Source organism: Tetrao urogallus (genome assembly GCF_951394365.1).
Source record: "Tetrao urogallus genome assembly, chromosome: 1".
In the NCBI taxonomy this organism is placed as follows: Eukaryota; Metazoa; Chordata; class Aves; order Galliformes; family Phasianidae; genus Tetrao; species Tetrao urogallus.
The window spans coordinates 105,574,154-105,598,017 of NC_136813.1; the positions used below are offsets into that span (position 1 = coordinate 105,574,154).

At 36.9% G+C, this 23,864-nt stretch overlaps 1 protein-coding gene across 1 annotated transcript in view; it reads right to left on the reverse strand.

Moving 5' to 3' along the window:
• The window catches only part of EPHA3 (EPH receptor A3), a gene marked incomplete at both ends in the record, with an annotated part of 217,237 nt that overhangs the window by 137,400 nt on the left and 55,973 nt on the right, over positions 1–23,864 (reverse strand). The window contains one exon of the mRNA XM_079549307.1: positions 9,229–9,889. Within this exon, the coding sequence (XP_079405433.1) occupies positions 9,229–9,889 (661 nt within the window). The remainder of the gene's footprint in view (positions 1–9,228; positions 9,890–23,864) is intronic.

Sequence of the window (23,864 nt, forward strand, 5' to 3'; positions counted from 1 at the left end):
TGAAAACTGAAGAAATTGTTTATGAAACTTTGATACATTTTTGCAGTACAAAGACCGTATCTTTTTTTAATCCTACAACCTTCTTCTGCCACTGAATCATATCTTTTATTAAAAGATCCTATTTTAAAATATCAACAAAAATACTGTCACGGAATAAGGTATAATTCAAAAGAAGCATCACAAATGGAAGTGCTGAAGGTAAGTAAAAACACGTTACTTCAACTGTATTGCTTAGAGAACTGTCCTGCATTGCTTCTGCGGTTACTCAGGGTTGGCATCGTGACAACTTACACCATATGTTTTTTTCTTCCCTTGTCGAAAGTGAATCTTTCTGTCAAAGAGCAGCTGTTCTAAATTATCACATCAAATTTTAACCTTACAGTAGACAAACACTGAACTCACAGATTCACGATAGTGAAATAATTCTCCTCCTTAACCTGTAATGGATTTGTCCTTGCTGAAGTCTACTTCTGCTTTAGCACAACAGAGATGCCAACTGTTATGGTATGCATCGTGGATAGGTACTTAAAGGTGAATCCCCACAGTCTGGACAATGAACTTCTTGGTTGTTGGGTTGTTTTTTTTTCCTAAAAAGATCATGTGAAGTCCAGGTTATAACACTCATGTTATCAAGAATACAACACAACGTGAATGAAAAGAAAATTAGAGATTAGGAACACAATTAGTCTTTCCATTTGTAATCCAAAGAAACAGACAATTTCAATACTTTCACAAACTAAGTCAGGTATGTCCAACTCACAGCCTGGCTCAGCTAACACAGCAGCTGCCCTCTGCCCTAAATCATCATGGTGGTGGCTCTGGCCCACCAAGCAGCCCAGCCCAGTCCCTCAGCACCAACCAAACATCAGTGTACTGCTAACCCCACCTGGATTGAATTCAGGGCAAAGGGTGCAGCACAGCACCAGCTCAAGTGGTGGCAAATAACATTACACATTTTGATACGCTGGCTAAACGCAGTCCTGTGAACAGAGAACATGCAGCCCTGCCTTCTGTTCTGATGAAATTTGAGAGTAGGTTTCAAGATTACAAAAAGAAAAATCACTTTTTTCATTTGTGACCCCATTTTCAGCCATCATAGTTAGATTACCTGTAAATTTTCAAATGGGATGTACAGATTTGCAATCAAAAATTCGATCACGTCTCTTTCCCAGACTTTCATAAGCTCTCTTCCTAGTGAGAAATGCCCCTCACCTCACAGTCATGCCTTATTCAGATGATCACTTTTTAGCAGTACATACCGCTGCCATCAAACCAGATTAACACATTAGTTTCACAAAAACAAGGTCAAATACTCCACTACTTTTATGCGTTTGTTGCTCACTTTTAAAATATTTTAATTAAAAAAAAAACCTTAAAATAAATTTTATTTATATACATTAACTATATTACACCTGGCTCTGAAAGTAATGCCTCCCATTTTATTATGTTGGTCCATGTCAACATCCCGTAACAAAAGGGGATGTCGGTAGCAGTATAGCAATAGACGTTGAACCTTCCCACCCATATTTTGTTACCCTTTGTTGCCATGTGACAGATAGCAGCAGGGGGGCATTCTGACAAAATAGCATCTGACATAGAAGTGTGGATGAAGCAAAGGTGGGCCACTGAATTCCTCCATGCAGAAGAAATGGCACCCATTGACATTCATTAACCCTTGCTGAACGTTAATGGAGATCAAACAGTAGATGTGAGCACATTGAAGCAGTGGGTGGTGCATTTCAGCAGCAGTGACAGCAACAGTGGTCACATCTGCTCATGCAGATTTTTACAAGTGTGGCATGCAGGCTCTTGTTCACCGCTGGCAAAAATGTACAGCTAATAGTGGTGACTATATTGAAAAAATAGTGTTTCACAGCTTTGAATTTGCTTTATTGAAGCATAACTGTGCTCTTTGGGTCTGCTGTTGTTTCTATTGAAATAAAATAGGAGGCATTAGTTTTCAAGCAACCTATGTGTAAGTGGCCCAAGACACCTTCTTCTTCATCCAATGTGGCCCAGGTGGTCAAAAGGCTGGAAATCCGGGGTCTAAGTGCTTCCAGTGAAGTCTGATATCAATTACTGGTTATTTAGATGTCTGCCAACAGTATGTTTTGACAACATGTGCTTCACGCTGAGGAGCAGCAGACATACATATATTCTTGTTTTCCTGTACTCATCTTTCAAGATGATTCTTACTTTAAAAGCATATTTGTTGAACGTTATCAAAACTTGCAGTTCTCACTACAATTGCTCTCTATTAAAGCCTAGTGCCAGCTGTCAGTTGTAATACAAACCCCTGTTAGCCTTTGTAAGCTCTACTCTGTAACTAACAAAGGATTGTCAAATAACTCTATGAACAGCCAGAGAAACCGATGGATAAGTGCATGCTCAGTGACTTCACACTGACAATACAATCTTTGTGCTGCTCTAAGCTACGCTTCTATTCAAAGTCACCAAAGAAAGTACAAGTAAAATACATTCAGGATGGCTCTATTAATTTAGCTTTATATCTTTTGAAAACATCCAAAGAAGCAAAACCATTAAAACAAAAAGGTTGCAGAAATGCCACCAACATCCCTTAGGATTCTCAGTGATAGAAATCAGTGACATACTTGCAGTAAAATCCTGTGCAACAATTCCATGGTAGCATGTAAGAATCACAGAATTAAGGTGGAAATTTCCGTGTTAAGAACAAATATATCACATATACTTATTAAACTGGGAACCCTGGATCTATACCCAGCATATACCAAAGTCTTATTTCATGGGTTTTTTTTGCTGCTTGAAAAGCATGGATGTAATGCACTCTCAAGCACAGCAAGCACCAGCTCTAAAGAGATCTGCAAGAGATAAACAGTGCAACTGTACTATCTTCAGTTGTGTTTTGCCAGTCACTAATGTTTGTGCAAGTATTTATTGAGCAAACATTTCCATTTCCAGACTAGTTTCAAATACACTCAGAAAATTCAATTCTGAAGTACGTACTGATGCAACATGCTAACATACTAGCATGGAATAACTTGGGGAAAAGTATTAAGAAGTTTTAAGGAAAACTTATGAGTTTTATTAAAAATGAGTAAAGATATTTGCAAACATGCTTTTGTTTAAATACGTCTGCCACAACCCGCAAGAAATGTAGTCAAGTTTCTTACGTAACTACAGAGCATCTGCATTTTAACTTGAGAACCTGCACAGTGTCATACCAAAAAATCTTGTTTTGAGTAATTGTAGAATGTTCTTTTTTTAATTATGGCCTGTTCAGGACATGTGACAAATATGTTCATAAACCACAACATTTTGTCCAAGTAATTTCAGTCTACACTTATGATGTACAAATCGTGAGAATATTTTCCAGATTTGTAATAGAAAATATTACATAATAAGTTGGCTGTAATCTTTCTGAATATCTTATTCAGAGCAGAATTAATTTTGCCAATATGAAAAAATCATCTAGTTATCTCTCATGTAACTTTCTAAGAGTCAAATAAATTCTAAGGAGAAAGGTAAATCCCTCAACCATGTGCTCTGGTTATGTACTTATAGAATATAAAGTGAATGAAAACAATGAATATTTTACAAATAAATTTATAATTTATAGCTCTGTCATTTTACGTTTACTGGCTTGAAAGATTAAGACTCCCTTTCTTAAAAAAAAAAAAAACCTCTTAAAATTGAAAACATACTTCAAATTTAAGGAAAAAAAATGTACCTCAAAGCTCTTCTTTAAAAAACAGGAATTCATAAGCTTTTTCAGATTTCACATAAAAGAACTAGTAAGAGTTTTCTTTCATTATATGACATAATCGCTGTACGATCAGTTCCTATACTTTATTTAACATAATTGTTCCTACGCAGTTTGAAACTTAAAATCACACGCTTCTGAAGTACAAGCAACACATCCTGAGTCACTTTGCTATTTCCAAGGGAAAATGTTATCGTCTCCGCAGATGCAGCAAGCATGTGTGCCTTCCGTCTGTTTTCACTTGCACAAAGCTAAACAGTTCCTCACAGTACCTTTTTTTCTCCTTACATGTGAAGTTTTTATCTACTGCTATAAGCAATTGAAATGTTTATTTACTAATTCAAAGACAAAATGATTATTAAAAGCATAACCAAGAAAAGAGGAATGTTTTCCATCCTAAGTATTAATGATGCTTTACATACTTCTTTTTCAAGTGCAGTACCCATTCCAGTGAAAGAATTAAGCAACGAATGTAATGGTTTGGATTTAGCAGCCACAGATGGCATTCCTTTCATATCACCAGAAACTCACAGAGAGAGAAATATGATTTGGGATATATATACACAACCTAAAGCACTGAATAATTTAGTGTTAGTTGAGATTTCGTGGAGTCTTTTTTTCCAATAACCAGGCACGCTTCACCTCTCCCTCCCTCACCCCTTGCTCCCTTTCCTCCAATTCAGCCCACATGATTAATTGCTAAAAATGATGTACACAGGGAAGGGACCATCAGATTAAAACCTCTCTTTTTCTTCTGGCTTTGTTATAGACAATGTATCAGTCACTTGAGGTTAAACTTACGATTTTATTATATAGCATCATGAGAAAATGTACAATTCAGATCTACTGGAGTTCCCGCAACTAAAATTTAGAACTAACCACTGACATGGTAGTGTGCTGAAAACAATTCAATGCTTAGTGAGCCATTCCTTTCAGGCACACCAATTTCACCTTCCACTTGATGGTGAGTCACAAAGACTTTTTCAGTGAAAGCCTCACCTATCAGCAGTACTCAAAAGAACATTCAAGCTCACAGCCCTATGTAGGTATATAATTGCCCACTGCATGTTTGCTAATTATATGACAATATCAGTGTAAAAAAGGTTCATGTCCAGCTAGGCTTTCTAAAGTGCATGAAATAAATCAACAACAGAATAGACACATTTGGGATGGAAGAGGTTTATTAGTCCAACCCTGCTAGTACAGGATTTCCTTTATCATCTGGTTACTGCTTTAGAAAAAAAAAAAAACATCTCCTGAAATGAGTCTTCCAATATTTCTCCAACCAAATTATTACAGAACTAACAGTAAAGACAATTTTTCTAATGTTTATCCTATATTTACCCATTTGTTTTGATACTATTACCCCAACTAGCCAACCTTCACATAATGAAGTCTGTTTCCTCCATCATTCAAAACCCAACAGAGCCTAATGTCTCCACATACAAATAACTAACTGGACAGGTGATGTGAATGCTCCTTTCCAAACACTATGCCGCTGCATAAGTTCTTTGTGTATTTGTAACTTGGATATTGCATGCAAGCCTCATTGTCCTTTTTATAAAGGCTGCATTATTTTGAATAGGTAAAGGGCAATCAAAATGGATAACTCAGTCAAAAAGGATAAGTATGGAAAAATTAGCTTGTCCTCCAAATAAGAAGGCACTAAAATAGACCTAGAGCTGGGAAAATACAGAACAAGTAGTAGACAAGATAGATCAAGACTATCATTAATACCCAAGCTAAAAAGGCAACAGGTATTTTCTCCCTATAAAAGGATATGGTAAATCTTATTTAAATGACTTTAAACATAAGGCTTACACACAGCAAGAAGGTATGTTTTCCTACGCAAGACTAGCTATCACATTCGTGGGCATATAAACTTACAGACGCCCAAAATAAGTGAGTCAAAAAAGTAGACAAGTTAACAGGTGGCAAGATACTGGTTCCTATTAAATAGTATTTCTTACAAGACACATCTTAATACTATGCAAGGAAAAAGCTGATTGGTAGAAGATGAAAGATGTACCGAGTAAAGCAGCGCTACGTACAGTTGTGTTTGTTTTTTCCCCTCAAGAATCTGCTATTAGCCACTATCAGAGAAAGGACATTAAGGCAGATAAACCTTTGGATCTAATTCACTACGTTTTGTGGGGTTTTTTTGTTTGTTTTTTTTTTTTGTTGTTTTTTTTTTTTTAATGGATAAAATGGAAAAGATGAGTTATCCCTGTTGACTGGGGAACTGACAGAAGAATCTCGGAAAGAATAATATTCACTGTGTAGTTCCAACCACATGTTCTTTTCTAATTGAAACAAGATAAAGCAGTAATTCTAACAGAGAAGATGCTATAAAGGATCAGGATGGCATGAAGACAATTTAGAAAAGATATTGTAAAGTTGTTCTTTTCAACAAGAAAATATTAAAATATAATTTATTAGGATGACTATGAAGTATGTGCTAACAAAGTTTCAATAATGAATAGTAAATAATGGATTACAGGCATCATATTTAGTTAACTAATTATAACTAACATAGCCAACAGGAAAAAAAAAACTATGAAAAAATGGCTTTTCTAAAATGGTCCAAATGTAACATCTTCTCTAACTTCTATGAAACCGCTTCCTCCAAAGTAATTAACAAGTGTAAAAATATTTGCTGTAATAGGTGTTAATTCTCATACTGTTAACTCACATAGATTACGAAAACCAGAATTCCTTAGGGAGAGGATAAACAATTAGCTTTGGATAAATCATTTTTCCACACACTCAGAACAGTGAGGACAAGTGTGGTAATGACAAAATGGGCCCCAATTCTTTAACAAGTCGGCTTCCTACTGCTGAGTAAGTTGTAAAATGGGGATTAGTTGGTAGGATCAGGAGCATAACAACAACCTAACCAACAAGAACCAAGATGCTTAATGAGCCTAGTAGTCCAGCCTAGGCTTTTCAGAGTCAAATGTGGTTATGTTTGTATCACGCCAATGACAAAAAAGGCTTGTGTCATTTGAGAGCATGACTATGCCTTCATAACTGCTCAAGAGAAACTGTTCTCAATGAAATCTAAATGGGCTGATGCCATACCGTTAGGGTCCTTAATTTTAATCATCAGTGATGATCTCCTGCTAATGCAAAATAATACTGCTTCTGAAAACAACGTTCCAGAAGCAAACAAACAAAAATTAATTTCAAGAAATGAGATCAAGTAGTGATGGCCACTGCAAGTTAGTAAATGCTGCCGACCACTATGAAAATAAAAATTTCTATGTTGGTACTATTTCAAACTTTAACTGAACAATTTCTTTTTTCCCCAGTAAGGCCTTCATTCCAGCTGATACTTGCAACACTACATTTTGGCTCTTCTTCAGACTGAACAGTCCTGATTACATTGCTCTCCTTGATTGTGACTGAAAAACCACAAGACCCAGCCCAAAAGGGAGGAAAAAGAGAAAGAGTGAAGAAAGAAAGAAAAAGATAGATGCAGGAGTGAACATCAGCCTGAGGTTGAAACATATGTTTAAAACTGAACTCTTTTTCTGAACAATTCAACTCCTGCTGGATTACAGATGCAAACAAATCAGAGGTTTTGGGTTACTGACTGCTTTTAGAGTATCACTTCAATCACATCACACCAACAATATTTGATAAATATGACTTCCAATAAAAGTTAGCAGAACATTATATGTTAAATCAGAATAAACCAGAATGACCTGTCACTACTGCTAATGGTTTCATCATGCATCGCTCCCTTGATCAGTGGTTGGTGAGCAAGTGGAGGAAAAAAAAAAAAAAGTATTTCAATGGCCTGATTTTATGTTTTCAAAATCACGCATGATACACCCATATATGTCCCTGGTAACCCACTATTACTCTATGCCATGTACTCACTATTACCCTAATCTCTGGAGAGCTGAGTTTTCTGTCTAGACTTCCCCAAGCACCTGACAATCTGTTCTTAATCAAATGATTTTACGTATGTTATTAAATTCCACTTGTTTGCTCATTTTCAGTCTGACACCTTCTGCAGTGATTGCCTTTTTGTGATCATGTGTAATTTAAATTCTAATCCAACAGCTTTCGACTATCCACAAGACAAAAGGTTTTGTAGTTAACAAGACTACATGCAGTAATTGGAAGAGTATTACCAACTTTCCAACATTTTTAGCTATAGGAGGCCTTAGCTGAGGCATTTCTGCACAATAAAATATCCTCTCCTCATTTTAGCTCTTAGCAGTACAGTTTAATTCGTTCTTAGTATCTGTATCTAAATGCAGAAAAACAAATACTCAACTCCTCACGTTATTCATATTCAGAGCAAAAACAAAATCAAATCAAACACTCTTACTCCTCTCCTACAAATCTTACCTGTCCTTTCGTGAAAAAGTCGCCATAATCAGAGGAGTATGTTTTACAACTACACAGCTATACCTACTCAGGCTTGGTCAGACCCTAATAGCCCTCCAGCACTGCTATGTTTATATAAGATTGCCTTCAAACTAATGAGAAAGGAAAAAGCTTTTCTCAGCCAGGTTCAGAATAGTAAAATATCAATAGCTTTGAAATTTCTGCTCTTATGGATACGTGCATATCTGCATACATACCTTCACATCACACCACACAATAAACATCTCAGCTACTACTCCCTCCATCTATGACCTTTCCAGATATTTACATTTAACTTCTACTCATTTACTTAAGTAAGACAATTTAACAGAGCCAGGCTCTGTGAAATGAGGTTAAAATTTTAACTAGTCAAAAAAATCCACACCATGTTTCTGTAAAAAGCAAAACATAGACCACCAGTGTTTTGATTATGTATTTTTTATAACATCTGAAAGAGCATTTCTGGAAAAAAAAAAAAATAATAAAAAAAAATCAACGTCTCTGGTGTAAGTCTCTGTTATTGGGAGCATTCACATAACCACAGTTTGCAGAAATCAATAAGTATGAAGAAAATGATTTTGAGTTGAATACACGAGCATTTCCATGAAAATGCAATTTTGATATTCAAACATTAATTTTCCAAATGCATCTGCATTTAGGTACTACACCACTACCTGAACAAATTGTATATTTTTTTTCTGATCAACCCCAACTAATCAGTGCAGCTCAGCAGTAGATATTAACTACTTATACATTCAGACACAAAGTTAAGAAACGCTCACAGAAAAAAACAACATATTCCAACATAACAAATGCATTTGAGAAAGGTATAATCTACCAAAAGAAATTCCAAGAGTGGTAAGAGAAACTACACTTGCTACATAATGTATCAGCTAAAAATCAATGTTTTAACCTTGTCAAATATTTCAAAATTAAATTACATTATTTACACAGACCAAATAAGCCTCATTTCCATGGCAATTTTATGGACTAATTTATTTCTCTCAAGAGTTTGCAGAAAATTAACATGACCCAATACACAGAGTAGGGACATAAAGGGAAAGCCCTGTTAATAATTGAGCTATGAACATGGAGTGCATCGTTACCTTGGCACGCAAAGCCTCTTTCTTCATAGCCAGCATTACACAAGCACTTCCCTATGGGCACTAGCCATTCTCCTTCCGTGCTGCAGTACATCTTGGGTGGCTCTTCCTCCTTGGAATGATTGACACAAGAACCCCGCACCTCCACCAGGGACTGGGAGTCCATAGGAACTGTATCTGGAAACATGGCGAGGTTCTTGACAGTGAAAGGGCACTTCTTGAAGTACACTCGCACCGAGACTAAGGCAACACATGCACCTACATCTTGGAAAGCCAAGTAAAAGCCCTTCTTGCTAACAGGTCCCACCTCGCGGACTTCTGTATTCAGCTTGAGAATCCGGTCCCCAAGATCCATCTGGGTGAAGCTCTCATCAGCTGCAATGGTGTCAATCTTTGTAAATTGGTGCTCTCTGAACTTCGCCAAATGGTCATCATCGGATTCCATGTAATACAGATTGAAAGTCTCTTTGCAAGTGCCCAGAACTAGAGGGATACTATTGCAGTCCCTCAAGGTAAATTTGAGCTCCACGTATATCTTCTGCGCTGAATTGCGTGGAATCCAGTTTGTTCGCAGCCAATTGTTTTGACTGTGATCCATAACATTGCACACTTGGTAAGTTCTGATTGGAGTATAATGCTCATCAACACCACTAATCTCTTCCCACTGGAGAAAAAGAAAAGAAAGAAAAAAAGGAAACTTTGAGATTAACGAGCATACCAGTAAAAAACACTTTTAGAGACAAATACAGCTAAAAGCGAAAGTCAAAGTATCTGATCATACTTCAGACATCAATAAAAAGTCTGGCTGAACTTGCACTTAATATTTTTCTATAAAAACAAACATTCAGTAAACGGAGAACTCATTCTTAAGAAGTCACTTTTTAGCAAGTTATTATGTGTCATGAAAGAGGTACTACAGCTGTTTTACACTATTAAAATCTGGTTTCTTAGGCTATATGCAGAGATGTCCCTTTGATCGTGATTCAAATGTGTCCTTATTACAACCACACACCTCAAACAGAGGGTCCTCACTACAACCACATTTCCACTGTTAGAATCAAGCTGTACTTCAAATATTAAGCAAGATTCAAAGTTCAGCTAGCGTTTAAAAAAAAAAAAAAAAAGGCAGCCCACTGGCTACAGCTGAAATTACATTTATTCAGAATAAAATGTTACAAGCTTTATATTTCAGACATATCTCAGGCAAGATCAACTGTTGTAAATTGTAAGGTAAGGAAACAGAGCTCAGCTTAGCCTAGTTTCCAGTTCTCAAGAATTAATGCAAACTTACCTTTAGAATCTTAGTAATTAAGTTCTTCTGTATACTCTACAGGCTATGTCTCTAAAATACTTTTTGAAAATTACATTATTATTGTTTTGAAGCTGAGAAGCTTACTTGACACAGAAAAGGAAAGAATGAGTTTTCTATCTGCGAATTACTCATGGACCAGTCCTACCTGGTTTCTGAAGTCTCTTACTGAACAGAACTATTTGCCACTCATGGGAAAATATGAAATCCTACAGGTGTAATTACAAGTAAACATTTATTATTAAGTCATTCACCATACAAAACTGAGTTACTTAAAAGCATTTTTTTCAGCTTTCTCCCTGAATGGATGACTATGACCACTTGTTTGTTTATTTTGTTTTTAAGCACATTGTTCTTCAACATCTGTTCATAGAAAAAATTGGCAGCCATTCTATATTGCGTGTCATATCATAAAATGAAGAAGCCTTAACACCAGAGTACTAGAATTAAAATACTTCTTACTATGACCAGTACCTATGGCAGGATCATAGCATCATAAAGGCAGAAAAGCCCTTCCCTCCCCCCCCATCTAGTCCAACACCCAGCTCAAGCAGGGTCATTTGGAACAGACTGCTTATGATTGTGTCCACTCAAGTTTTTGAACGCCTCCAAGGTAGACACTCCACAACCTCTCTGAGCAGTCTGTATCAGTATTCAGTTGTGCCCAGAGTAAAATGTTTTTTCTATGTCTAAATGGGATTTACTATATTTCAGCGTCTATCCACTGCTTCTCACCTCTTGCTGGGCACTGGAGGAAGAGTCTGGTTCCACAGCTTTTGTGCATTGCCATCAGTCACCTACCTATACACACTGCCAAGATCTCACTGAGCCTTAATGATCAATGTTCTATTCTTAAAACTTTATTACACACACCAAAAAGCTAAACTCCCATAATGATAATAAAGCATATTCTAATGGAGCATATGCTAGCAAAACAATTGAAATCCTTGCTTCCCTGTTAACCACATACATCCTTTGGAAAAAAAACAAAACACACAGCACAAATGTTGTTCCACAGCAGCAATGCAGTGTAGCTGGAGAACAACAGAGCTTAAAACTGAGCTACTGCTTGGTAGAAGTACTAGAGTGAGATGTGAAGTAGACAGAAATACTTATGTTTTGAGAAATCACTGCCATCCTCAGGGAAAGCACACAAAGATTAATTTCTTCCAGGAAAGCATTTTCCCTTAAAAATCACATCACATCAATGCTATATTTAAGGTCTCAGTTCAACAATCATTCATTTTATGTAGGCACCTTTTGCTGACGGATCTACATATACTGCAGAGAAAACATTCAGAAAGAATGCGGCCATATCATAGTAATATCTGAGTGTGCTCAGTTCCAATTCAAGGAGGTCTGGGAATAACTACCCATAGTGTAGAGGGTGCAGAGCTGATCTGCACAATGAAATTGTCCACACACCCCTGAAGATGTGACTTTTATCTACTGGTTTAATAACATTTTTTAAAGCAGTATAAATACTCTCCCTTTAATTGAAACAAAGTTTATTTTAGTTCACTATATTGAGCTGACTATACACAAGTTTTATCTCTTCCTGACTAGTTCAGCAGAGTTAAAAATCACAGCCTCTGCATAAGCATACAGCAGCTAAAACACAGCAGCCTACATCAAACCAAAGAGCCAGCAGCGCAGGGACTGTGGGTCAAGGTTACCACACCAGCACGGCCAATAGAACGCGCACCATGTAGCTGCCCAGCTGACAAGGACAAGATCTTGCCAGGCTTTCAGCCTCTGCTAAGTTCACAAAGCTCAGTGTGGGACCTTCCTCAGTCATTTACCCTTATCCCTGTGCAGGTACAGCCCCTGAGCCAGCAATGGTGCAAAAAAGCCATTTGGATGCCATTGTCACCTCCCACAAAGCTGGATATATCTACTTAACTGTCTGGATTAATACAAATTGATTTACAAAGTTCATCTACTAGATGAAACTTGACAAGATTACAAAAAAAGCATTTTATGGACATTTAAAACAGCTCACACTGACTCATAAGTGATCTTATTCTCTCTTCCATGTAATTTCTCACCATTTCAACATATTTTACACATCCAGTGAGATCCAGATGTTTTTCTTTTGGATAAGTCTGACTGCAATTTCTGTTCATAGCTTTCTTATTTGGCATGCCTATGCAGGCAGCTGAATTGCTTGACAAAGGGAATGTCACAACCATGTTCTTTATCTACAGGTTGCAATGCACAATTATCACTCCATTAATTTGTATGAAAACCAAACTGCTTGGAAACTACTGTAGATTGCCATATCATTGCCACTTACATACACAACAGGATTTCAAATCTATCATTGAATACTGAAGCACCACTGAAGGAAAGGCACAATCTCAGATTGTGCTAACTTGACCAAATTATTTACATTGCCAAAAACCAATCAATATTGGAGCTAATGCTTTAGAAAGCACTAAGGTGAAAAATAAGTCACTGAAATTCGGGAAGAGTGCCTAAAATCAGAATATGAATCAAATTTGTGTAGATTGATGACTTCAGTAAGACTGATGATCAAATTATAGAAACAAGCAGTACTACATCTATGTTGCTCATACTTCACAACTATTCCCAGTAAACTACCACACTGCCATCCCCAAGTCATCTGAATTATAAACAAACTATGGGTCTGAATTCCTCTTCACGACTTTTGGATGCCTAAGGCAGGAGCCAGGAGACTGGCTCACAGCACAGAAAAGTATTTGAGGTCCTCAGTGAGAGGTTCTAACTCACATGCTGAGATCACACTGACTGACAGTAGTTGGGGCAGCAAGGATTTTTATTTTCAGAACATAGCTATAGCAGTGAGTGTTGGAAATCTGGTTTTAGTTGTGTTGGTTTTTTTAAATTCTTTTCTTAACAAAAGGGAATGAAAAACTTCTAAGAATGGAGTTAAGATTATTTTTTCAAAGCACTTCTGTAATCCAGGCAGTTGTCTTCTCCCTGTGACTCCATTGGTGATCTGAGACTAACGATATTTACCTACAATTTTATTTTCTATTAAGAAATTTGTGTGTTATATTTGGCATGATTTGGTGCAACACCATTTTAAATAACATAACTCAGTGATTCTAACTGTGGCTAGATAAGAGCACATCTTGAACTACACACTCACTGTGTGCTCTGGAATACAGGCTGGGAGAACACTGCTGAGAAATCAGAAGAAACAACCTCATGTGAGCATCTTCATGTGGTAGGATACCCCAGTCCTGCAAAGCAAGTTATTTCTAAACAAATAAAATACAACTGATATTTTTCTTGTCGGTTGCCTTTCTCCCTCTGCAAGGTGTTCATATAAGCCACTGCAGAACCATCATTCATTCAAACTCTGCCCAAAAACACTTAACGTTCTAATACTGAAAACTGACCCCACTCTCATCTGCTGGCTTTTAGTATTCAGTGCAATTCCTCAGCCAGAAAAAACACCATCTTTATTACACCTTGCTTAGCAATGACAGAAAAGCATGCCTTCCCATGCACACACACTTTCTGCCTTCTGCTACTCATTCAAGCAGCTCCCTTTCCAAAAGAAAAGTTCATTCCAATAGCAGTCTCATGTTTCAGATAGTGAAATGTTAAGAATTTACATGCACTAACAGAATACCAAAGACCAATAATGTCTTTTTTTTTTTTTTTTTTAACTCCCTGACTGCCAGGCAATTTCAATAAAAAGAGGTAATAATACGTGATAGAATCAATGAAGCTCAACACATCCTACAGACCTATGTCTCATACTTGGTGCTCAACACAAACTCTGGTGTCTAACAAAAGGTAAAAGTGAATAAAAGTATCATCTTTGTTGGGAGCACTAAATGCACATACTCTCCTCTCCCTCCCTCTCTTTTCCTACTGCTTATTTTCACAAATCTCATAGGAACTTCAGTCTCCAAAGAACTTAGCTTCCCTGGAAAGCTGTCAAAATCCACCTCTGGGCTCTAAAACCAGTAAGTGGCATCTTCTTCTTTATTGTATACATACACACAAGTGCATGTGTATCTGTGTAGTTCCATTTCCCAGAGTTTATGCTAAGAAGACAAACACAGGCCACAGTGTTTAAACTCTGTGCATTTCTATTAAGTTTTAAGAGAAAAAAAAAGTCTGTATTTTCAAGCAGAGAATCAAAACAGTCAAGTCAGGGTTTCACATAGTACACGGAACAATGAAATATTCTTAAACTTCATTACACACATTCAAATCCATCAAGTACTGAGATCAATGGTCAGCAAATACTTGAGACACGACGCTGTTTTATAATACTGTTTAGAAATGGTCTTTGCTTCAGTGAGTAATTTTACATGAAATTAATTAAAAAAAAAAAAAAAACACAAGGAGGAAAGTTACAGCTGACAGGTCACAGAAAACCCTGGTGAGATTGAAGGTGATGTTTCCTAGAATCATAGAATGATCATAGAATGGTTTGTGCTGGAAGGGACCCTTAAGATCACCTAGTTCCAACCTCCCTGCTATAGGTGGGGATGCCTCCTACTAGATCAGGTTGCTCAAAGCCCCATCCAGCCCGGCCTTGAATGCTTCCAGAGAGGAGGCAACCACAACCTCTCTGCACAACCTGTTCCAGTGTCTCACCACCCTCACAGTAAATAATTTCTGATATCCAGTCTAAGTCTACACTCTTCCAAGTTAAAGCCATATCCCCTCATCCTGTCACTTACACGCCCTTATTGAAAAGCCCTCCCCAGCTTTCTTGTAGGTAAGTTCCTGATGAAAAGTTAATTCCACTGAAAATAAGTGATCTGCATCACAAACAAGTATTTGCATAGTGTTTTGGTTTTGTTGTTGTTGTTGGTTTGTTTTTCCTCCAGGAAACAACTTAAAAAGAGCAGATATATTAAATGTTAATACATCTTTGTCAAAAATAAGTTCATTTTTTGTTTTGGAAAAATCCAAGTGCAATCAATAAATATGTTCTTCAGCAAAAGAAATTCAGGTCCTATCACATCTTTGTCAAGATGATATTACAACAGATTTTTTTAAGTATTTGTCACAGTAATGCTTATGAATCCTTCAGTATTACACAGTACTGTTATTTATCTTAGGTGTAGGGAATTCTCACTGACATAAATCTTTCATTCGATTATTGCATCCAATGCTTGCCAAAGAATCCTTAATCCTGCTTTTGAGGGACATCAGCCATTAAGTCTGAATATGAGCACTATCAGAGTTGAAATACTGAAATAAAACCTCATGCATCTCCTATGAAAGATGTCTTATGAGAGGCAAGGCTTTCAGAGGGGGCTGAAAACCAAAGAAATCCTTTTGGTTGAGGAAAAAAATTACAGTAACAAACCAAACCTTTAAGCTCAGCCATTGCTACCACAGACATTTGTATCTTTAGAAAAGAACTCAAATGATCTTCAAGCCACTTCTAACAGCTTTCTGCTTGTCGTCCTTCATAAAGTGAAAATATAATTCATGCTAGGTATGAAACGTCTGATGTACTTGATATCTTGATGACATAAAAGGTAAGAAAAAGAAAGGTGTTAGGCATGAGAATATTCACCATTCATCTAATTAAAAAACCTAACAAACAAAAATCAAAGAAACAAACAAAAAATCTGACAATTTGTTATGTGTTTGACCTAAAAATTCTTCATCATGATAAAAGAAAATTAGGTAATAAATAAGTACATATTTAAGTTAATATTTATCTTTCTGCATTGCACATTATTCAGTATTCAGAACATTCGTGCCCTGCTGAAGCATACGTTTAGGAAATGCTATTAGAATTTAAAACTACATGAATTACAGTTCCTTTAGTTTAATCCTTAGATCTACAGGCTTTTTTTTTTTTTTTTTTTTAACTGTAACATTAAAAACATCCATATTCAGATCATTAGGATAATCACACTTTATATGCATTGACCATGCCTCTAACATATTGTATGTGAAGTTCAGTAGAGTATGTATAGGAAAACTAACTTCTCAGCTCCTTGAAAGCAAATAAGAAGTATTCAGAGACTTGTACAGACAACAAGCAAACTGAGAAGCAAGGAAATCAATCAACATAAAAATTAGCACACATTTTAGAGTAGCTTGAAATTAGAAATAAAATAATATCCAAATAACAAGTGGAATTTTCCCAAAACACCGCAATGAAATTTAACTGAATAGAAACAGGAAGGAAGAGCTCTGAAAAACAAACAAAAAAACCTCCACAGTGACCATATCGGAGAAGAATGCAGCCCAGACCAGCTCATCAGTATGAAAACACTGTCCTCATAACATCACCGAAGGCACTGACACAAACCCCATAAATACCACTTAGCTGAGATCAGAGGAAAGATAATGATCAGATTTGGAAGTTTGATAAATTTGGGAAGCACCATAGTAATCTTCCTCTGTGCTTTCAAAAATCAATGCAATTACCTGCTGGTAGCAGTGTACTGTTTTTAGTGTTATCGAAGTTGCAAACAAAGAATATACACAATGAAATTACCTTTGCTAAACATATAGATCTAAGCACAGACTTTGGTAAAAATTTTCCTTAATGCTATTTTAAGGCTTTATCATTTTCCATTAATTAGTTATACTTGTTAAATGAAAAGGCTTCAGTGGGATACCAGGAAGAATGTAATGTTTCAAGGAAGCTGTTTTGGTATAAAATTACATGCAAAAATATTCAATGTAAGATTCATTTCAGAAGTAGCCTCATGTGTTATTCCCTCTTCTGCTCAATTAAATGCTAACCTTCACATTTGTGGGAGCAGATTAAATATATCCGATGGCACAACACTGTAATTAGGAGATTTTGTTTGTAAACTCAAACAAAAAGCTAAGTTTTCCTTATAACTAAGTAGAACAGTCTCACAATTACAACCAATTCCGACCAAAAAAAACCACCTTAATTTCTTGTCTGATATGAGCTCAGGTGGAATGAGAAACTCCTTGGAAGTCCTTGAAAGTATCCAGATATTACATTTGACCAACACAAATTATATGCTAACAAAACATAAACAAAATGTGTTCATTCATCTCACAGTAATGCGGAATAATGTTGAGTATTTTCCAAATAGCATATTACAATGTATTCTAACACAATTTACATTTAGAAGGGATGTCAAGAGGATCAAGACAACTACTTCTTATTCTTATTCTCCAACATTCTACTCTTTCCTGTCCTCCACTCAATCCCCATGAACAGCATAGATATCTTGCATATTTGTAGCTACCACACAGAGCTAGCAAGAAGCTAAAGTAAAAAAATGCCTCCATGTACTGCAAGGCAGCCCATCTGTCCTCACTGCAAACTGGGGGTTGACTGGAGATAATCAGTGACCCATGATATGACCAGACAGAGTGAGGTGGAAAGGACTATCACTCCCTCCCTCTGCTACCTGCAGCACTGTCACAGTGGTCAGAATCTTTCAGCATAAATAAGCCTCATTTCTCCAAGGCATGACAAATACATATAGAATTTAGCGCAAATCTCAACTCTCTTCTCTCAGCTGGTAAACAAAAATACCAAAAATAGTGTTAGATGCATTAATGCCTCCTTTCTTTTCAAAATAACAAATATTACAGTATTTGGATTTAGAAATTGTGCAACACTAGTTGTCAATACCAAGCACTGACAGTCACATAGTATTTAAGAAAGTAAGAGCATACACACTATCATGGCAAAACTAGACTAATAATTAAAGCAAACTGCATAAAGAGAAGGCATCTCTTTTTCCTCCATCTCTAATTGCTAGATAGCTGAGTACCCTGTCTTCAGAGCTGTGAGGACAGCTGATTCTCACCCTTCCGCAAGCAAAATTCCCTAAATCACAGTGAGGTTAAAGGGTCACTCAAATGAGAAAAGCATCTGACTTTACCTCTCTAACAGACAACTGAAGCCAGCACTCAAATGTTGGTTCAGAACTCGGGCAAGGAAAACCTTCATAACTTTATTTTCTCTCAACTTCTTGTCTCCTTGAGAAACAGACTTCAGTTTAATCTATTCTGCAAGTTAACAAGATCTGTTGAGTTCCTCACTTTGTAGTCTCATGGTTGAAATCTGTACTGAACTATGACTCCCAAACAAAGCCTCTCATCCACATACATCCCATAGACTAGGGAAGATTCACTCTACACATAGCTGTTTCTGGGATGGAAATAAACAGCTGTTCAGAACAATGAGCATTTCAGCAAGGAGAATTTTATCCCAGATGGAATTCACCCAAGACTGTGGACACAGAAGTCTGGTGAAAAACTCTGTCTTAGGTGCAAGTAGAGATGATTTTACACTTTATATTATACATAACACTTGTAGTTACATGGCTTCTGTTATCAATTAGGAAATATTAAGCATAAAAGCATTAGGTTCGCCACCACTACCCTCTGCTTCCCCTAAGGCACTGTGGATCTTGCCATGTACTGACAAGTCAGCTTTTACAGAGAAGTGACAGTGGACAAGCAATTCAAGAATAAAAGGAAACCAGATCTCCTCCGAACTATTATTTGCTGTCCAGGTAAATCTGAAGATAGCCCATGTCCACACTTAAGTTTCAGTTTTCTGATTTGTAGAATAGGAAGCAATTGAAAGGGAGATACAGTCAGATACTTGTAACAGTGATGATAATTCTTGAAAGATCTTTAAAACTTAAGCAATCTGTTATTTAGCCATGCTTTAGAGTATACCAACATCATTAAAGAAGCACTCATTACTGTAGAGACGGTGACTATGTTTATTACTGTTTTAGTAACTACTTGAACTACAATAAGAGTGATCATGCCTATACACAAGAGCTGCACCAAAAGTAATGGCCTCTTATTTTGTTTTTTTTTTGGTCCATGACATCAGAGGTGGATGTTGATGGTATGGCAATAGAGGTTGAACCTTCTGACCAATGTTCCATTTTACATGCAGATCTTATAAGCACAGCATGCAAGATTTGTTCTTCACTGGTGAAAACACATAGCTAACAGTGGTGACTATGTTGAGGTGTTGACTATAGCTGAGAATTTGCTCTATCAAGTAGTGTTATTGTGCTCTTTGTATCCAGAAGATAAATTGAAGGTATTACTTTTGGAGCAATTTCTATACTTTTTTTTTTTTTAAAAAAGCACTAGAACATGGTTTCTGAAGCAGCAGCAAGTGGGAATTTCTAAACATGAAACCACTGCATGAATAGGAAAATACCACTGCAATAGTGGAAGTGAAAAATATTTGTGGCACACAAACATTTAACGATTTACATTTTTTAAAAAAAATCTCTGCCACTTCCTGATTTGAATTTACCGGAAAAATAATAAACACAAAAATATTTACATCAAAATGCACAGAACAGGTGCATAATGTATCATTTATTTGGTACAGCCGGTCTTTCAAAACAATGTATTTTTACACAATGGCATTTCCTAAAGAAATCCCAAACCACTTCATGTTCTCCTATTGTCATTAACAGAGCACTGACTGTACAGTGAAATTCAGTAGTGTTGTGCTCAATGTAACTGTAAAACATAGCAGCTGGCTGTATTAGAAATGGCATTCTTCCAGGTCTCAAATGTCTTATTTATATACAGTGGAATCCTGCCAGCTGTTTAATATTTAGGGCTAATAAATATAATTGGCAGTACTACTGCACAAGCACATGTAACACAAATACATACAAAACTACTTCTCAACAGAAAATCTGATTTGTTCTTCAGTGATTAAACCAAATTCGGAAGGAAAGTTCTGAGCAAATTTTACATAGTTTTTTTTTTCTTTTTCTTTAATCCGAACAATATTTGCTTGTTTTCTAAATACCAAACTAAATGGGAAAAACTATCAGGAATCTTGATGCCAACTGCTCTAATACCAGAGCCTTCAAACCACAGTTTTCCAGAAACCATGAAGAGAAATTGGCAAGGAGAGTGTGCTGCGGTGGAAAGAGAGGAGATTGTCAGGGCAGGTTTCCAGGGATGACCAACTATTCAGAGATCAGTCCAGAAGGGATATACATCCCCATGAGCATGTCCATAGACACGCAAGACCACTACAATTTCCTTCTAGCAGATAAAGCCACATTGACTGGAAGGTAAGCACAGCTCATCTGAGACACAAATGGGACAGAGATGCCCTATGAGTAGGGTCCAGATTTGTTTGTTATTGCCACTTCTCAGGCAGACATGATGCTGATGTGGGCACTATATCAACAACTCAGTACCAGACCAGTAGGTTACCATTTTGTGTAGCACTCTTCCTCGGCAAATCCAAAAACCTGGCCCCTTTTGCAGGCAGCCGCACGAACCAAGGATAATTTCAGGCTTTGCAACCTCCACCATGACCACTGCACCTTCAGAACCCACCACAGGAAAGAGTCCTGCATCGCAGAGAGCAGAAGGGAAACGCTGAGACCTCTGCAATAACACCTGGCTTTCCTGGAAACTTACTCCAACTCCTTGGCATGATCTTGAGGGAGAACTAATCTAGAAACAGGGAGGCTTAATTTGTGTAAATGAAACATGGTTAATGCCTCATAAATTCACGTGAGACAACAATTTTATTTGAAAACATCGGACAACTTCTATGACAGATGGAGCCCACAGTCAACTCCATAAAAGGCTGTCTACTGTAATTACCATCAGTTAGAAGAATTTGGTTGTTGGCTTTTTACTTAGTTCACATGCTAATTTCTGACATTCCTCAGCTAAGCAGCATTCCACACTCACACACCTCCACATGCTCATCTTAATATCATTTCTTAACAACTTAGGGAGTCATCCTTTCGTCATTTCACACTTTCACTTGAAACTACATTTTTGAGTCTAGTTACTTAAACTATGAAGTTCACCATCATGTCTACCAGCAGAAAAATGATTAACAGGCATGTCATCCATTAATGTCATATACTTAACATCCACTTCTTCAGTCTCAGCTCAGCTGGTGCGAACAGCTACAGCAGCCCATTGCCTGGATGTTTCCTCTCACACATCTTTATTCAGCATCCAACCTCATCCCTCCTACAACCCTGCCACATATTTCAACTACAGTAATATGCACAGACTGTACCTCCTCTCCCTTCCCTTAGCTGCACTGAGAGCCTTCTCCTTCAGCCTCTTTACCTGGGTAGAGACAAAGGCTCATATTCAAATCTGGCAATCATTCTCAGAGCCAGGCTTTATAAAGGTCAGGTGCACAAATGGATTCCTAGGAGTAATGTGGCACCCATGTCCCTCATAAAAGCTTATAATCAACTAGCTGAATGTGGGACCAAAGGTTCATGAAATTAAATCAGCAGGTCCCTACAATAGGCCAAGAAAACTCAACATTTTTCCTCCTAAGATTGCCTTGTTCCTCCCATAGAAACCAATACATAATGCACACACAACCTTCTTATAGGAAACAATATCTGAAATCCTGTCTCAGCCACTATAACTTCTCCTCAATAGAGCAATTGAAGAAGCAATTTCAATTGCAGAAGCAATTGTGAGATGAACCTGAAAAGCACTGACAGAGTTTTCTTGCACTCCCTGTTTGGGCAGCGCTGCCAAAAACAGCAATAAATATAAATAGTAAGAGTATTACTTTTTAAATCTGGATATCACATAGGGTCTTTTTTAAGCACACTGAAGTCACACAAGAATCATTAAGTTCAAAATGCTAAGTAAGTAAAAAGTAACTTTAAAAAGATTATTACTCTTTTGTCAACTGCTGGGTCAAAAGAGTAATGATAATTATCACATTCTTACTGTAATTCTATGGAAATTAATTTTCTCACCATGCAATTAGGAAAAGTTAGTGCTGTGTGCATATTTCTGCAGTTATTTTAATTGAAAAATGTTTAATACAGAAACTCGTAACATCACATTTCATATTTTCCAAAGACAAATTTGCTTCAGTTCAACAAGACGAAAGTAATTAGACTGGGAATACTGGAGATAGTCCAGATATCTTCTCAACCTCTGGCTAAGTTGCTCTTAATTTCTCAAGGCTCTGAAACAATTATTAAACAATTACTTTCCATATGACAAGCTGGGGATGAAAGACGAACTCATGCCTAATTCAATACGAAAAACAAACAAAGTATGTCAGCTAGGCTTTTAATCAAAGACTCTTAAGGAGCTACAGCAGTAGCTCATCTTCATAGTTCTACATTACAGGTAAATCAGAGACATTGGTTCTAAAAATTTACAGTTGATTATTTGAGAAACCCTACACATTGGGAACCGCGAAAGTTAAACATGAAAAGAAGTGCATAGTTGGACATGTAGGGTACGTGTAGGAAAAAAAAAAACAGTTAACTATATTCAGGTAAGCTACTGGGCAGCATTCCAATTCAATCTATTTCAATCTTTGGTAAATAAACTCATTAGATAAAATAGGTCAACACCCCACCACCATTAGACTTAAAAAAACAAACAAGCCACCTGTTGCTCACACAAGGTTACTCACATCTTGCATACTATCTGTGTACTGTAGACCTAACTCACAGGTCATTGCAAGCCCAAGAAGTCAGTATCTTCTAGGAACTGGATAAATGGATAAATACTAAATGTACTGTCATATATTAGGGAAGCTCCACAAAGTACCTTACATCTAAATTTCATTCCATAGGTATATTTACATACTTACTATGTGGGGGGTTGAAAGACATCAGCAGGAACACAAACTTCTAGCCTATAAACACACTGGCAAAATTATTCCATAAGACCAATTATGTAAACGTGAGGTATATATTTCATTCTCTAGCTTGCTATGGTATAGTGGAACATGATATGCTTTAAGACATACGCTTCACTAATCATTATCCTTACTGCCAATACCTTACTGCAGAGATAAAATATCACACAGAATCATACTCCAAATCTAAACAGTGCTCATTAGCTGTGATGCTGAAAATATTTCTGTAATTTACTTTTAATTATTCACACTTCATTTCTGTGCTATAACTAGCTCACACATAAAACATGCTCAGTAGTACAGCCCTGCAGTCTTTATATTCAGATTGCCTCATTTTTAGGTTCTGTGGTTAAAAAAACAAAGTTAACCTTGCACCGCTCTCAGTAAGACACTGATTACACACTGTGACAAACGCAAAATGAAAAGCGCTGCGCATGGGAGATCTTTTGTTTATGCTCCCTCCTCTTCTTCCCCAAAAAACACAGCACTAAACAAATGACAGCCAGCTGGGAAGATGTATCAATAAACGTGAGTGTGTTCGACTATGTTCTCTGCACTTGCAATAGCATAGGAAAAAGTTCAGACTAGAATTTCACTGCTTTATTTATTTTGGTGAATTGTAGCTTTAGAGGTTAAAGTTTATGCAGACCCAGAATACAATGAAACTCTCTATTTGCCCATGAGGTAGCCCTTCAGTAGTAACCA